Raw genomic sequence first — 15,773 nt, forward strand, 5'->3', positions numbered from 1 at the left:
TTTCTGGACTCCTGCTCCTTGTGATAGCTCCTAATGAACTGAACTGAGGTTGAGTTGCATTTGCAGGGATTTGGCATGGTGTTGGTGCCAAGTTGGACTTAGTGAACATGTTAAGGACAGTATTTTTTTATGGATTCTTGTTGTATTGGCCAAGATTTTGCTTAAAGGCTTCAATCACAGTAAAATATATCTATATATGGAGAGAGAGAGAGAGAGAGAGAGAGAGAGAGAGAGAGAGAGAAGACTGGATAAAGGAGATGTGGCACATATACACTATGGAATACTACTCAGCTATAAGAAATGATGACATCGATTATCTACAACAAAATGGTGGGATCTTGATAACATTATACGGAGTGAAATAAGTAAATCAGAAAAAAACAAGAACTGCATGATTCCATACATTGGTGGGACATAAAAATGAGACTAAGAGACATGGGCAAGAATGTGGTGGTTACCAGGTTGGGGCTTTAGGAGGGAAGGAGGGAGACGGGAAGGGGAAGGGGGAGGGGCACAATGAAAAACTAGATAGAAGGTGATGGAGGACAATCTGACTTTGGGTGATGGGTATGCAACATAATTGAATGACATGATAACCTGGACAGGTTTTCTTTGAATATATGTACCCTGATTTGTTGATGTCACCCCATTAAAATTAATAAAAATTTATGTATAAAAAAATTTGGTTCTACACAAATGAATAAAGAATATCATAATGGCAAATTTTTGGCTAATTATACTTTTTTAAAAATGTTTATGTTATTGATTTTAGAGAGAGAGGAAGGAAGAGAGAGAGGAAAGAGACAGGAACATTGATCTGTTCCTGTATGTGCCCTTTCCGGGGATTGAACCAACAACTTCTGCACTTAGGGACAATGCTCCAACCAACTGAGATATCTGGCCAGGGAAAAACTTTTTCTCATTTTAAAATTTCTTTGAAACATTATTGACTGCTTAAAGCAGAAGTAATAATATAATAAGGGTTTATGACATGTAGAACAACACAAAGAACGGTAAGTGTTGGTATAATGTTATGAGTTTTTCATATTATATGTGAAGTGGCATGCTCTATTAACAATGATATACTATTCATTTATTTTATATACATAATATATATTTCATCCACATATATGCATGTATTCTGAGACAGGGTCCATATTATTCACTACATAGATTATATGGTACAACAAAGTTTATAAACTCCTCATTGTGAGAAGAAACATGAAAGATCTACCAGGTGACTCTCAGTATGTAAGTATTTAGACTGTTTTACAGAGAGTGATGAAATGCCTTTGTACTTTCCACTTCTTTATCTTTAAACTGTATGACAAGAGTACTCCTTGACAAGGATAAGATGGATCCCGCTGATGAATTTTGCTGCCACAGCAACTACAGCTATTGTATTTCCCCTTATTTTAATGATGTGTCACTTCCTTCTTCAACCTTAAATCAGCCAAAGGGTCAAAAAGTCCATGGAGAGATGACGTCAGAGTAATGGCGGGGTAGGAAGCGATACCTATAAATCTCCCCCAAAACTCAACAAGATCTTCAACCAGAAACAGAAAAACCTATCCTTGGAGCCTCCAGATGTTTTGCAATACACCCAAAGGTATGATCGAGCGAAAAATTGGCTAAATATATAACCAAACCCCAAAGGAAATAGGGAGTAAGAAATGCTCTGCCTTCCTCACTAACCTAAACAGGGCGGCTTTCACTGGAAACTGAGAATATAGAAACTAAGGCGGGCAAAGGGGGTGAATAGATCCAGGCCGTGGCACAAACGGCCAAACCAGGCTGTGGCACGGAGATCCAAGCCAAGGAAAATCTGCTCCTGTGAAAACCCGGGCAATACAGCTAACACTCGTGCCAAACCCAGACAAAGAAAGACAAGCGGGGCAGCCCATTTTACCCGATCTCCTGGTTGGCGCGCGCAGATAGTGGGCGAGAGATTCCTTCCAAAGCCCCGGGAGGGTGCGCCCATGTTACCCCACAGAGAGGCAGAGTCAGAGGCCTTTGTGTGGGCCAAAAGCCTCCGGGCCACCCTGGGAGAGCTGCACACGGGGAGGGAGCGAGAACAAATTCCAACGCTGGAACTTTTCTGTGCGGGCGGGGTTTTCACTCAGAGGGTGAGGCCTCTGGTCTGATATCCTGGTCTGCGCGCGCAGATAGTGAGCGAGAGATTCCTCCGAGTGCCTCGGCAGTGCCTGCCCGTGTTATCCCACAGAGGGGCAGAGTCAGGGGCCTTTGTGTGAGCCAAAAGCGGAATCTCAGGCCACCCCAGCACCTTGAAAAAGCCACACACGGGGACGGAGCAAGAGCCAATTCCAACGCTGGAACTTTTCAGTGCGGGCAGGGGGTTTCACTCAGAGGGCGAGACTTCTGGCCTGACATCCTGGTCTGCGCGTGCACGGAGAGTGGGCAAGAGACTCCTCCCAGCACCTCAGGAGTGGGAGCCCGTGTTATCCCACAGAGGGGCAGAGTCAGGGGCCTTTGTGTGGGCCGAAAGCAGAATCTCAGGCCGCTGCAGCGCCTTGAAAAAGCCACACACGGGGAAGGAGCAAGAGCCAATTCCAACGCTGGAACTTTTCAGTGCGGGCGGGGGAGTTTCACTCAGAGGGCGAGACTTCTGGCCTGACATCTTGGTCTGCGCGTGCATGGAGAGTGGGCAAGAAACTCCTCCCAGCACCTCAGGAGTGGGAGCACATGTTATCCCACAGAGGGGCAGAGTCAGGGGCCTTTGTGTGGGCCGAAAGCAGAATCTCAGGCTGCCCCAGTGCCTTGAAAAAGCTGCACATGGGGAAGGAGCGAGAGCCAATTCCAACGCTGGAACTTTTCAGTGCGGGCGGGGGGGTTTCACTCAGAGGGCGAGACTTCTGGCCTGACATCCTGGTCTGCGCGCGCAGATAGTGAGCGAGAGTTTACTCCAAGCGCCCCGGGAGTGGGTGCCCACCCGTGTTACCGGACAGAGTGGCAGAGCCAGAGGTCTTTGAATGGCCCGAAAGCCCGCCTGATTATGCTAGCAGCTCTGACTGACTGAGCCTTACCCAGAGCCCTGTGCTGAGTGGAAATAGAGTGGGGAGTTGCCAGCTCTTTGAGCCTCTTACTATCCAGGCAGAGGCAGCAGCAACCCCATAGCTGGATTATCAGGCTACTAATTGAGGAAGGAAAGGCTAGGAGAGAGGCTCCAGGAACACAGACTCTCTCACTGTCGGAGCCTATAAATGCTAATGAGCCTCAACTGCCAACGAGACTGAAGCACAATACATGACATCACCATAGGGACTTATCAACTACAAACCTCTACCTGAGCGTGCCAAAGGGGCAGAACCCGGGGTACAGAGTCACTGACCAGGAAGAGGGAGAGAAAAGAAAAATCAAGAAGATAACCTCTCAAAATCAAGAATAATCCGCAGAGATTATAACCTATCCCATTTTATTTTATTTGTTCGTTTGTTTCTCTTACCTTCATCCTTGATTTTTTTTTTCCTCCTCCAATTTGGTCGTTTAACTCTCTACCGGTCTTACTCTCTCCTCTCCTTGAACTACACTACCCACAAGTGTTACATCTCCCAATATCTTTCGTTTTCTCTTCCTTTCTCTCTATGAGGGTTTCACTCCAAAAACCTTAACTCTCTCTCTCTCTCTCCCTCTCTCCCTCTCCTCTTTCTTCTTTTTTCTTCCTTTAGTGGTTCCCTCTTTTTTTTCTCTCTCTCTCTTTCTTTTCTCCCTTTATATTAGTTTCTTCTTTTCTCCTTTATGTTTCCTCTCATTCAAACCTCAATAATGAACAAATTAACTTATCTGGGACTCAAACTTATGTTTGTGGCATTTTGGGGGGTTTTTACTTCAACTTTTTAACTCACAAGCAGAGCTCCCATCCCTGGCTCTCCATTTATCAAGCTGCCAACGAGATATGTGAAAAAATGCTCATCTTCTTTAGTTATTAGAGAAATGCAAATCAAAACTGTAATGAGATACCATGTCATACCTGTTAGATTAGCTATTATTAAGAAGACAGGTAATAGCAAATGTTGGAGAGGCTGTGGAGAAAAGGAACCCTCATCCACTGTTGGTGGGAATGTAAAGTAGTACAACCATTATGAAAGAAAGTATGGTGGTTCCTCAAAAAACTGAAAATAGAACTACCTTATGACCCAGAAATTCCTCTCCTGGGTATATACCCCCAAAACTCAGAAACATTGATACATAAAAACACATGCAGCCCCATGTTCATTGCAGTATTGTTCACAGTGTCCAGGACATGGAAACAACCAAAAAGCCCATCAATAGATGACTGGATAAAGAAGATGTGGCACATATACACTATGGAATACTACTCAGCCATAAGAAATGATAACATCAGATCATTTACAGCAAAATGTTGGGATCTTGATAACATTATACGAAGTGAAATAAGTAAATCAGAAAAAAACAGGAACTGCATTATTCCATACGTAGGTGGGACATAAAAGTGAAACTAAGAGACATTGATAAGAGTTTGGTGGTTACAGGGGGAGGGAGGAAAGGGAGAGGGAAAGGGAGAGGGGGAGGGGCACAAAGAAAACTAGATAGAAGATGACAGAGGACAATCTGACTTTGGGTGATGGGTATGCAACATAATTGAAAGACAAGATAACCTGGACTTGTTGATCTTTGAATATATGTATCCTGATTTATTGATGTCGCCCCATTAAAAAAATAAAATTTAAAAAAAGAAAAAGAATACTAAAATTAAAAAGACTATTTGAAGTATTGAGATGTTTGGAAGTAACAGTCATTCACAGCCGGTGGAAATGTAAAAATGATATACTTGTTTAGGAAATATTTTAGTTGTTTCTTAAAAAGTGAAATACAGAACTACCATAGGATCATTACCCAGTGGAAGTGTTTTTCAATACATCATGCAGCTTTTTAATGACGATCAAAAATTTTCCCTGTAAAATTCTTCACAAAATTCTAGTTGTTTTAAATTTAATCATAATAAAAAGAATATATTAAAAATTAAAAAAAATGGATTCACGATACTTCTTTATTTTTTTAAAAAAATCCATTATAAAGATTTATAACTTTTGTACTCGTCTGTTCTCGATATGAATTGTTTGACGTTTAGCGGCGATGTGAAACCTACATTCTTTTAGGCGGAGTTTGCCAGTGCGCACCCAAGGTCAAACAACTCATTACTTTTGTGGCCAAGTGTACAGAATCAAGTGGCGTTGTAGCACATAGACAATATCTGCAGTTGATAACTAAAAACGTGTCCATGTGTTTTTAAAACGAAATAATTGTTTTATTTGCTATATAACCCCTTCAAGCTCATTTTATTAATTAAATATTGTTTCAATACGGCATGTAATTATATTTTTGTTAAAATAATATTGTATATTAAAATTTTTTTATTCACATTTATTCATAAACAAATTACATAATAAAATTTTGTTTACTTAAAAAAAAAAGTCCATGGAATAGGAGGTTAAATTAAATAGTGGCTACTGTCTGTTCTCTTCACTTAACCCAATAAGCCATTGCAAATAACCAAAGAGCCACTAAGGGAGATGGACATTGTTTCCCAGAAGTAAATACAGCTCAGCTTGTACTTTGGAACCATTGGTCAATCTTGCTACTTTCACAATTGACTAGCAAAGTTTATACAGTGCCTCAAAATGATCATGGCAGAATCACCAGTCCTCCTCACCATCTGCCTTTTAGGATATCTACTCAGTGCTGAATGTACAGGTTTGTTTCTTTTTAAAATATATATTGACTATGCTTGTTTTTATATATAGAAATGTCTGGTATTGTTTTCACTAAATAATGACTATAGGATTTGACAACAATGTTTAAGATTCTCATAGTCAGCATATGTGTTGGCAACTACTGCTTCTCTGGTAGCTGTGTCTTTTTGATTTTTAAAACTAAATGTATTTACAATGCTTACGGTATATTTTTAATGGATACCATTGGGCTTACAACTTGACAATATAATTCCTCTTAGAAAACAGTCTAAGGAGTAAACTCCTTGGTTAAAAAATTAAAAGTGGGAAAATGCTTTATTTGGGAAATAGCGGAATATTGAGAAAAATTAACTGTTATTTTGGTTATTTTTACTCACCACTTTGAAATCAAAATGGAAACCAATAAAGCCATAAAGAATGGTTTTATCTGAATAAAAAGTTTGATTTTAAGATATATGGTGTATTTAAATTTTTATAACTATGTAATAGGCATGCTTTTAATTTTTAAAAATCTTTAAAATGACAAACCTTCAATTTAAAGTTTTAGTTAAAACAAACTTTTCATTAGTATGTTTTTATTTATCACTAACATTTTTTATTGATTAGAAATAAATCATTTTATCTCTGATTCTAAACGTCTCAGAGTGAATACGTTGGGAAACTCAATACTTGAGCTCTTAAGAGAGCAAAGCCAGTCCAAGAATTGATGTAAAGAATAAAAATTGGTTAATGCAATGTGCATCATCTGTTTTTTGTTTTTGTTTTTCCCAACTGCAGTGACTTTATGCACTGTCCCCAAAGGAAAGCACACAGGAAAGAAATTACCTCATTTAGACAAACATCATGTTCTCACAGGAAGCATTTATCACACTTATTTGTCAGCCTACTATAATCAAATCTAGTAGCTTAACAGTGCCAAGATCGAAGGTGCCAACCCTAAGCATCCCCAGAAAGTAGACTGGCCTCATGGTTCTCACTCCAGACATGATGTCAGACTGAAATGCACAAATAATTATACAAGAATACAAAAGTTAATTCAAATTAGCAAAGTAAGTAGAGTCCAGGAATAAAGAAATTTAGCTAGAAAACTTGCAATGCAACACATAAAGCTAAGCCTTAGCACGTATATCTCTGCAATGAAAGATCAGCAAGACAGAGGATTCAAGCCCTTCCTTCAGGATAAGTGGTGAGATGATGGAGGTTTTAAGAGTCTTGCGTGCTGCTGATGCCTTGAAAACCTCAGATGTTGGGAAAAAGCACAAATATGAATAAAAAAGAGGAACTTGGATTCCAGAGCTTGGGAAATAATGACTAAAAGATATACACTTGAAAAGAGGTTAGGCACATGATCTTCAACCAATACTGAAGAGAAAAGCAGTGTGATTCTGGAGTCACTGCAGTCAAAGATAATAGGCCCTTGAGGAGAGAGCCACGGGAATTTCCCTAAGAATGGAAAGTATTCATGGAGCATTCTGCTGTTGTTAAATTGTCACTGACTTTTGTTTGTTTGTTTGTTTTACTAAGTGAGAGGAGAGGAATATCACTGACTTCTAAAATAAGTTTCGATCAACGATTTTACTGAGCTGTTGCATTTTTGTGGCTGCTGCCCTTACTCACCACAGTTTTTACTGCATCAGTGTGGATTTTGAAATCAAAACTTGTTTGTGAAATCAATTCAATTTTGTAAAGTACATGGACCAAAACTGTCTTTCATTTAAGAATGAATGAATGAAGAACAAATGAATGAAACAAATGAATTGAAAACAGCTTCAAGCCATATACTTTACAAAATTTGACAAAAATTGAGTATCTGATATGGTGCCAGATACTGTAGCAAGATACTATGGGCATGGGGATAAATCAGACCCCCCTTTTTGGTCTAAAGAACCATGAGGTCAGGAGAGAGATTTCAATATAATATACTAAATGTGTACCAGATGCTAAAGGAGCATAAAAAATATAAATACATTAACTGGGGAAACACCTGACAGAGAGAAAATATTTTGACCTGGGTCTTGAAAAATGAATAGACTAACTCTTCTTAAATGTCTGATCTAGGGTATTCTATGCAAAAAGGATCAGTTACATGTAAAGATTCAGATCCACAAATAATGTAAGGCCTTTCAATAACTCAGTATGTTTTGAATATTCAATATGACAAATGAGGCAGGATTTCTAGACCAGGGTCAGTTCACCAGATACTGAAAGTTCTAAACTAAGGAATTTGAAAAATAGAAAGCAATGTAGTCATCAGAAGTAAAAAACAAGTGGCTGATTTTGGATGCTCAGGCTGGCAACATTCTAATAAACTGTTTGAGAAAGGGGTTGCAAGACTAATAGAGACCAGTACTGAGGCTATTGCAATCATCCAGGGAAGGTAGGAGATGCTGAACCTGTACATTAGCTGTATAGACAGAGGTGGGAAAATAATTCAGGTAACATTAAGGAAGTGGAAATGATATGACTTAACCATCTGGGTGTGGGAAGCAAACAGGTTAAAGAAAGTGTATAGAGTATGTCTTGGGATTTTTATGCAATTACTGGACACAACCTAGTGCCCAAGAGTTGAAATCCTGGCTCTGACACTTTTGTACATTACCTGAGGCAAATTACTTAACCTCTCTGAACCTCTAGTTTTCTCAGTTACAAAAATGAGATGACAGTACCTATCTCATGGGACTGTCATGAAGAGGAAATTAAATAATAGATGCAAAACATGAGCACAGTTTCCAGCACATCAGAAGCATTAAATAAACATTATCTCTCCTTTGTCACATTGCAATGTACCGTTAGGGCACTGAAAAGATGACCTGGAATTCAGATGTATCTGACTAGAGATGAGTATTTTAAAGTCACTGTTGAATAAACTGTAGTGACAACCACGTGCTTGAGGATCCAGGGAGTGAGCACCAATACTGTAGCACTTAGTATAGTGTCATGCACTAGTGAGTGTTCAGAAAGTTGTGTGGAAAGAGTCAAGGCTGGACTAGGGTGAGATAAGCAAGGCAAGTAGGGCATCATTGTATTTGCACACATTAAAAGTAAGAGCTTCCTTCAACTTTGTACCCTAAATGCCTTGTTTATCTCACCCTAGTCATGGCCTTGGCAAGGATGAATAAAATGAAAAGGGAAAAAAAACTAAAGCTTGGGCCTGGGAAAACTGAACATTTGAGGGTCAGGCAGATTAAGGGGAATTAACTGATTCAAATGGTGAATGAATAACAAGAGTTAGAGAGTTAGAGTGAAGAGAAGACCCAGAAAAAAGTGATTTAATGGAAAAGGTGTCCTGAAAAGGAAAGTTCAATAATTAAAGGCATTTCAAAGTAGTAATAAAATACATAAATGCAAAGTTATCCTTTAGGAGGCTATGTCTGATCCCAAAAAAGTCATTTCCTTGTATGGATAACAGTAAAGAAGAGCCACAGAAAAGAATATTGAAGAAATAAAGAGAATTGAGACATTTTAAAAAAATTTTATGTAGAAAATTAAATTTAAAGAGGTGACATTGATCAAGAAGTATACATAGGTTTCAGGTAAACATTTCTATAGCATTTGAACTGTTAATTATGTTGTATACCCATCACCCAAAGTCAAAAGTCAAATCATTTTCCATCACCTTACATTTGTCCCTCTTTATTAACTTCCACCAACTCCTCCTGCTTGTCCCCCCTCTCCCTGGTAACCACTTAACTTTTCTCTATGTCCGTGAATCTCAGTTTTATATCCCACCTATGTGTGATATCACATAGTTCTTAGTTATTTTCTGATTTACTAATTTCACTCAGTATAACGTTCTCAAGGTCCATCCATATTGCTATTCATGGCAATAAGTCATTATTTCTTATGGCTGAGTAGTATTCAATTGAATATATATACAACTTCTTCTTTACCCAATCCTCTATAAAAGGACACTTGGGTTGTTTCCATGTCTTGATCACTTTGAATAATGCTGCAATGAACGTAGGGGTGTAGGTGTCTTTACGTAATAGTGTTTTTGAGTTTGGGGGGTAAATACCCAGTAGAGGGACTGCTGAGTCATATCATAGTTCTAGTCCTAATTTTGAGGAATGCCCTGGCTGGTTGGATCAGCAGTAGAGTGTCAGCTCAGTTTGTGGAAGTCCTGGTTTCGATTCCCAGTCAGGGCACACAGGAGAAGTGACCATCTAATTCTCCAACCCTCCCCTTTCGCTTTTCTCTCTCTCTCTCTCTCTCTCTCTCTCTCTCTCTCTCTCTGGCTTCTCCTCTCCTGCAGCCATGGCTCGAATGAGCAAGGTGGCCCCAGTTGCTGAAGATGACTCAAAGGCCTCACCTCAGGCCCAAAAATAGCTCAGTTGCCAAGCAACTGAGTAGTGGTCACAGATGGGCAGAACATCAACTGAGACAGGAGTTGCTGAATGGATCCCGGTGGAGGCACATGCAGGAGTCTCTCTCTCCACTTGACTTGATAAAAATTAAAAAAAAATTTTTTGGGGGGGGAACCACCATACTTTCTTCCATAATGGTTGTACTACTTTACATTCCCACCAACAGTGGATGAGGGTTCCTTTTTCTCCACAGCCTCTCCAACACTGGTTATTACCTGTTTTGTTGATAATAGCTAATCTAACAGGTGTGAGGTGGTATCTCATTGTAGTTTTGATTTGCATTTCTCTACTAGCTAATAAAAATGAGTATCTTTTCATATATCTGTTGATCATTTGTATTTCTTCCTGGGAGAAGTGTCTGTTCACATCTTCCCATTTTTATTGGATTGTTTGCTTGTTTGTTGTTGAGTTTTGTGAGTTTTTTGTATATTTTGGATATCAGGCCCTTATCGGAACTGTTGTTTGCAAATATCATCTCCCATTTGGTTGGTGCCCTATTTGTTTTGCTGTTGGTTTCTTTTGCTGTGCAGAAACTTTTTTGTTTGATATAGTCCCATTCATTTATTGTTTACTTTATTTCTCTTCATTACTTTCATCTTTACATCTCTTGACTTTGGGGTCAGATTCATACATTTTTCTCTAAGGCCAAGGTCCATGAGTTTAATTCCTCTGTTTTCTTCTATTTAATTTATTGTTTAAGTTTTTATATTTAGGTATTTGATCCACTTTGCATTAAGTTTTGAGCAGGGGATGAATTGTAGTAATGTATCATTCTTTTTTTTTTTTGTATTTTTCTGAAGCTGGAAATGGGGAGAGACAGTCAGACAGACTCCCGCATGCGCCCGACCAGGATCCACCCAGCACGCCCACTGGGGGCGACGCTCTGTCCACCAGGGGGCGATGCTCTGCCCCTCTGGGGTGTCGCTCTGCTGCGACCAGAGCCACTCTAGCGCCTGGGGCAGAGGCCAAGGAGCCATCCCCAGCACCCGGGCCATCTTTGCTCCAATGGAGCCTCACTGCGGGAGGGGAAGAGAGAGACAGAGAGGAAGGAGAGGGGAAGGGGTGGAGAAGCAGATAGGTGCCTCTCTTATGTGCCCTGGCCGGGAATCAAACCCCAGACCTCTGCATGCCAGGCCGACGCTCTACCACTGAGCCAACTGGCCAGGGCTCATTCTTTTGCATGTGACTTTCCAACTTTATCAGCACCATTCATTGACTAGCATTTGTTTTCTCCATTGTGTGTTTTTGATTCCCTTGTCAAAGATTATTTGTCCATATATATGTGGTTTTATTTCTGGGCTTTCAATTCTGTTCCATGGGTCTGTATGTCGTTTTTCTGCCAATACCATGCTGTTTTGATTGTCATGGCTCTATAGTATAACTTGAATTTAAGTAGTGTAATACCACCAGATTCATTCTTTTTTGTCAGGATAGCTTTGGCTATTTGGTTTTTTATAAGGTTACATACAAACCTGGTGATTTTTTTTTTCTATTTCTTTAAAAAGTGACATATGTATTTTGATGGGGATTGCATTAAAATTGTATATTGCTTTGGGTACTTTGCTTATTTTAACTATGTTGATTTTTCCAATCCATGAACATGGAATGTTTTTTCCATTTCATTTTGTCTTCAATTTCTTTCAATAATCTTTGTAGTTTTCAGTATATAGATCCTTCACATCCTTTGTTAAGTATATTCCTAAATTGGTTTTTTTTTTTTTTTTTTTTGCAATTATAAAAGGAATTGTTTTCTTTTGTGTTGTTTTAGTTCTTTTTCCAAAGTTTCATTATTGGCGTAAAGGAATGCAATAGAATTTTGTATATTGATTTTGTATCCTGTGACTTTACTGGTACTGTATTTGTTTATTATTTCTAATATTTTTTGGTGGAGTCTTTGTAGTTTTCTATATACAGGATCATGTCACCTTCAAAAATTGATGCCTTTATTTCTCTTTCCCAATACAGATACCTTTTACTTCTTTCTCTTGCCTGATTGCTCTAAGACTACAAGAACTATGTTGAATAAAAATGGAAAGTTGAATAAGAGAATGGAACTATGTTGAATAACAGTGGACAGCCTTGTATTCTTCCTGATTTTAGGGAAAAAGACTTTATATTTTCACCATTTAGTATGATATTAGCTGATGGTTTCTTCTATTTAGCCTTTATTAGGTTGAGGTACTTTCCTTATATACATATTTTATTGAGAGTTATAAACACAAAGCGATGTTGTATCTTATCAAATGCCTTTTCTTCATCTATTGATAAAATCATATGATTTTTATTTTTTGTTTGGTTGATGTGGTGGTGTATTATGTTGATCAAGCTATGCATGTTTAACTATCTGTGTGCTCCTGAAATGAATCCCATTTAATTGTGATGAATTATGTTTTAAACACTTTGTTGTATTTAATTTGTTAATATTTTCCTTAGAATTTTTGCATCTGTATTCATTGGAGAAATTGTTCTGTAGTTTTCTTTTTTTATGTTATTCTTGCCAAGTTTTGGTATCAAGATTATGTTGGACTCATAAAATCTGTTAGGGAGTATTGCTTCTATTTTATAGAAAATTTTGAGAAGCACAGGAACCAAATCTTCTATGAATGTTTGGTAGAATTCACTAGTGTAGTCGTCTGGTTCTGTACTTTTATATTTGGGGAGGTTTTTTTATACTTGTTTTTATTTCCAAGCTGCTTATGGGGTCTATTTAGGTTCTTTGCTTGTTTGTGACTCACTCAAAAAATATTGTATAGTTCTAAGAATTTATCCATTTCTTCCAGATTGTTGAATTTGAATTTCATAATATTGTACCAAGATCCCATGTATATCCACAATGTCTGTGGTAATTTCTCCTCTGTCATTTCCTTTTTATTTCTCATTTCCTTCTTTTTTTTTTTTTCCTTAATGAGTCTAGGCAGGTGTTTGCCAATTTTATTGATCATTTCAAAGAAACAGCTCTTGGTTTTATTAATTTTTCTATAGTTTTTTTCTTTAGCTCTGCACTAATTTTTACTATTTTTTTTCTTCTGCTGACTTTGGGTTGCCTTTGTTCTCCTATTTGTGGTTCTTTAAGGTGTGATGTTCGGTTGCTTACATGAGGTCTCTCTTTTATTTGATATAAGCCTGTAGTAATATAAACCATCCTCTTATTACTGCTTTCACTGCATCCCAGAATTTTTTTTTTACAGAGACAGAGAGAGGGATAGATAGGGACAGACTGACAGGAACGAAGAGATGAGAAGCATTAATCATTAGTTTTTCATTGCTCATTGCAACACCTTAGTTGTTCATTGATTGCTTTCTCATATGTGCCTTGACCTCAGGCCTTCAGCAGACCGAGTAACCCCTTGCTCGAGCCAGCAACCTTGGGTCCAATCTGGTGAGCCTTGCTCAAACCAGATGAGCTGCGCTCAAGCTGGTGACCTCAGGGTCTCGAATCTGGGTCCTTGGCATCCCGGTCTGATGCTCTATCCACTGCGCCACCGCCTGGTCAGGCGCATCCCAGAAATTTTGATGTGTTATGTAGTCATTTCTATTTTTCTGTATATACCTTTTGATCTCTACTTTTATTTCTTCTCTAGCCCAGTAATTTTTTTTAGAAGCATGTTGTTTAATTTCCACATTTTTATGGATTCATTCACTTACTTTTTCCAGTTGAATTCTAATTTCAAGGTCTTATGATCTGAAAATATGTCTGGTATAATTTCAATCTTTCTAAATTTATTGTGTTAGTTTTGTGTTCTGACATATGGTCTGTCCTTGAGAATATTCCATACATACTAGAAAAGAATGTATAATATGATGGTCTGGGATGAAATGTTATATATATATATATATATATATATATATATATATATATATATATATATATATATTATGTCCATTTGCTCTAGTGTGCCATTTATTGCTTATATTTCTTTATTATTTTCCACTTTGATGATCTATATAAAGCTGACAGTAGTGTATTGAGATCCCATGTATAATTGTGTTTTTGTATGTTTCTATTTTTAGATCAGTTAGTACATGTCCTATATATTTTGGTGCTCTCTGGTTTGCTGCATATATATTAAGAAATACTATGTCTTCATGATACAGTGTCCCCTTTATCATTATGAAATGTCCATCTTTGTCTCTTGTTACCTTTGTTGTGTTAAAGTCAGCATTGTCAGATATTAGTATGGGTACACCTGCCTTTCTTTGAATATTATTTGCTTGGAGAACTGTTTTTCCAACCTTTCATTTTGAGCCTACCTTTGTCCTTGCAGCTTAGATGTGTCTCTAGAATTTAGCATATAATTAGGTTTTGCTTTTTGATCAAATCTACTATTCTTTGCCTCTTTATTGGTGAGTAGAATCCATTTACATTTAGGGTAACTATTGACACTTGAAGATTTCTTATAGCCATTTTATGTTTTGTTTTCTGGCAGCTCTGTGTCACCTTTAGTCATTCTGTTTTGTGTTTATATTAGTTGTTTTTGTTTGATGGTATTCCATACTTCTTTCCTCTGTTTCTCCTTTATTTAAGCAATATGTTTCAGTAGTGTTTTCGTGTGGGGAGGTGGTGGTTACCATTAGGTAATTAAAAGAAAATTATTCATATGTACAAGAGTCCTTTGTCTTATGAGTGCTTCTGCACTTTATCCTCATTTGCTACTGCAGATCTTTATCCTCTCTACTTTTATGTTATTTGTGTCATAAATTATCCTTGTATTTATTGTGACCTAGTTGGAGTTTACACTTGTGTTTTGATTTGTTTTTTCTTTATATCTGGTCAAATAACTCCCTTGAGTATTTCGTGCAGTGGAGGTTTTTTGGTGATAAATTTAATCAGCTTCTGTATGCCTACAAAAGTTTTATTCTTCTTCATATTTGAAGGATAACTTTGATGGCTATAGTATTCTAAGCTGGTAATTCCTCTCTTTTAGTACTTGGAATATTTGGGTCCACTCTGTTCTGGTTTGTAGAGTTCCTGCTGAGAAGTTCAATAATAACCTAATAAGTCTTTCTTTGTGTGTGTGTGTGACAGAGACAGAGCGAGGGACAGATAGGGACAGACAGGCAGAAAAGGAGAGAGATGAGAATATCAATTCTTCATTGCAGCACTTTAGTTGTTCATTGATTGTTTTTTCATATGTGCCTTGACTGGGGGGCTACAGCAGACTGAGTGACCCCTTGATCAAGCCAGCAACCTTGGTCTCAGGCTGGTGAGCTGTGCACTCGAGATGAGCTTACACTCAAGCCAGTGACCTCAGAGTTTCAAACCTGAGTCCTCTGCATTGCAGTCCAGTGTGCCATCCACTGCACCATCACCTGGTCAAGCTAGCGTTTCTTTATATGTTATGTTCTTTTTTTCCTTAACTACTTTGAAAATTCCTTCTTTGTTATTGATTTTTAATAATTTAATACAATGTGCCTTGGAGAAGGTCTCTTTGGTTTGAGGTAACTCAGTGTGTTCTGTTTCTTCCTTAGATTAAAGGCTCTGTATCTTTCCATAGGTTGGAAAGTTCTCAACAATTATTTAAATAGGTTTTCCATTGCCTGCTCCCTCCCTTCTTCTTTTGATATACCCATTATTCTTATATTGCTCTTTCTGAAGGAGTCAGACAATTCTTGTAGATCTCTCTTTTTTTTTAATTGGTGAATCTCTGTTCTTCTATGTGTAGCTTCTCTAGTTGCT

General features: G+C 38.0%; 1 protein-coding gene across 2 annotated transcripts in view; it reads left to right on the top strand.

The window, feature by feature from the left end:
• Positions 1-5,612: 5,612 nt before the first annotated feature.
• Positions 5,613-15,773, top strand: part of F9 (coagulation factor IX) — a 46,480-nt gene continuing 36,319 nt past the window's right edge. For both annotated transcript variants that reach the window (XM_066357079.1, XM_066357080.1), the window contains exon 1: positions 5,613-5,733. In XM_066357079.1, the coding sequence (XP_066213176.1) occupies positions 5,661-5,733 (73 nt within the window). In that variant the 5' untranslated portion in view covers positions 5,613-5,660. The remainder of the gene's footprint in view (positions 5,734-15,773) is intronic.

Source organism: Saccopteryx leptura, chromosome X (genome assembly GCF_036850995.1).
Source record: "Saccopteryx leptura isolate mSacLep1 chromosome X, mSacLep1_pri_phased_curated, whole genome shotgun sequence".
NCBI lineage: Eukaryota > Metazoa > Chordata > Mammalia > Chiroptera > Emballonuridae > Saccopteryx > Saccopteryx leptura.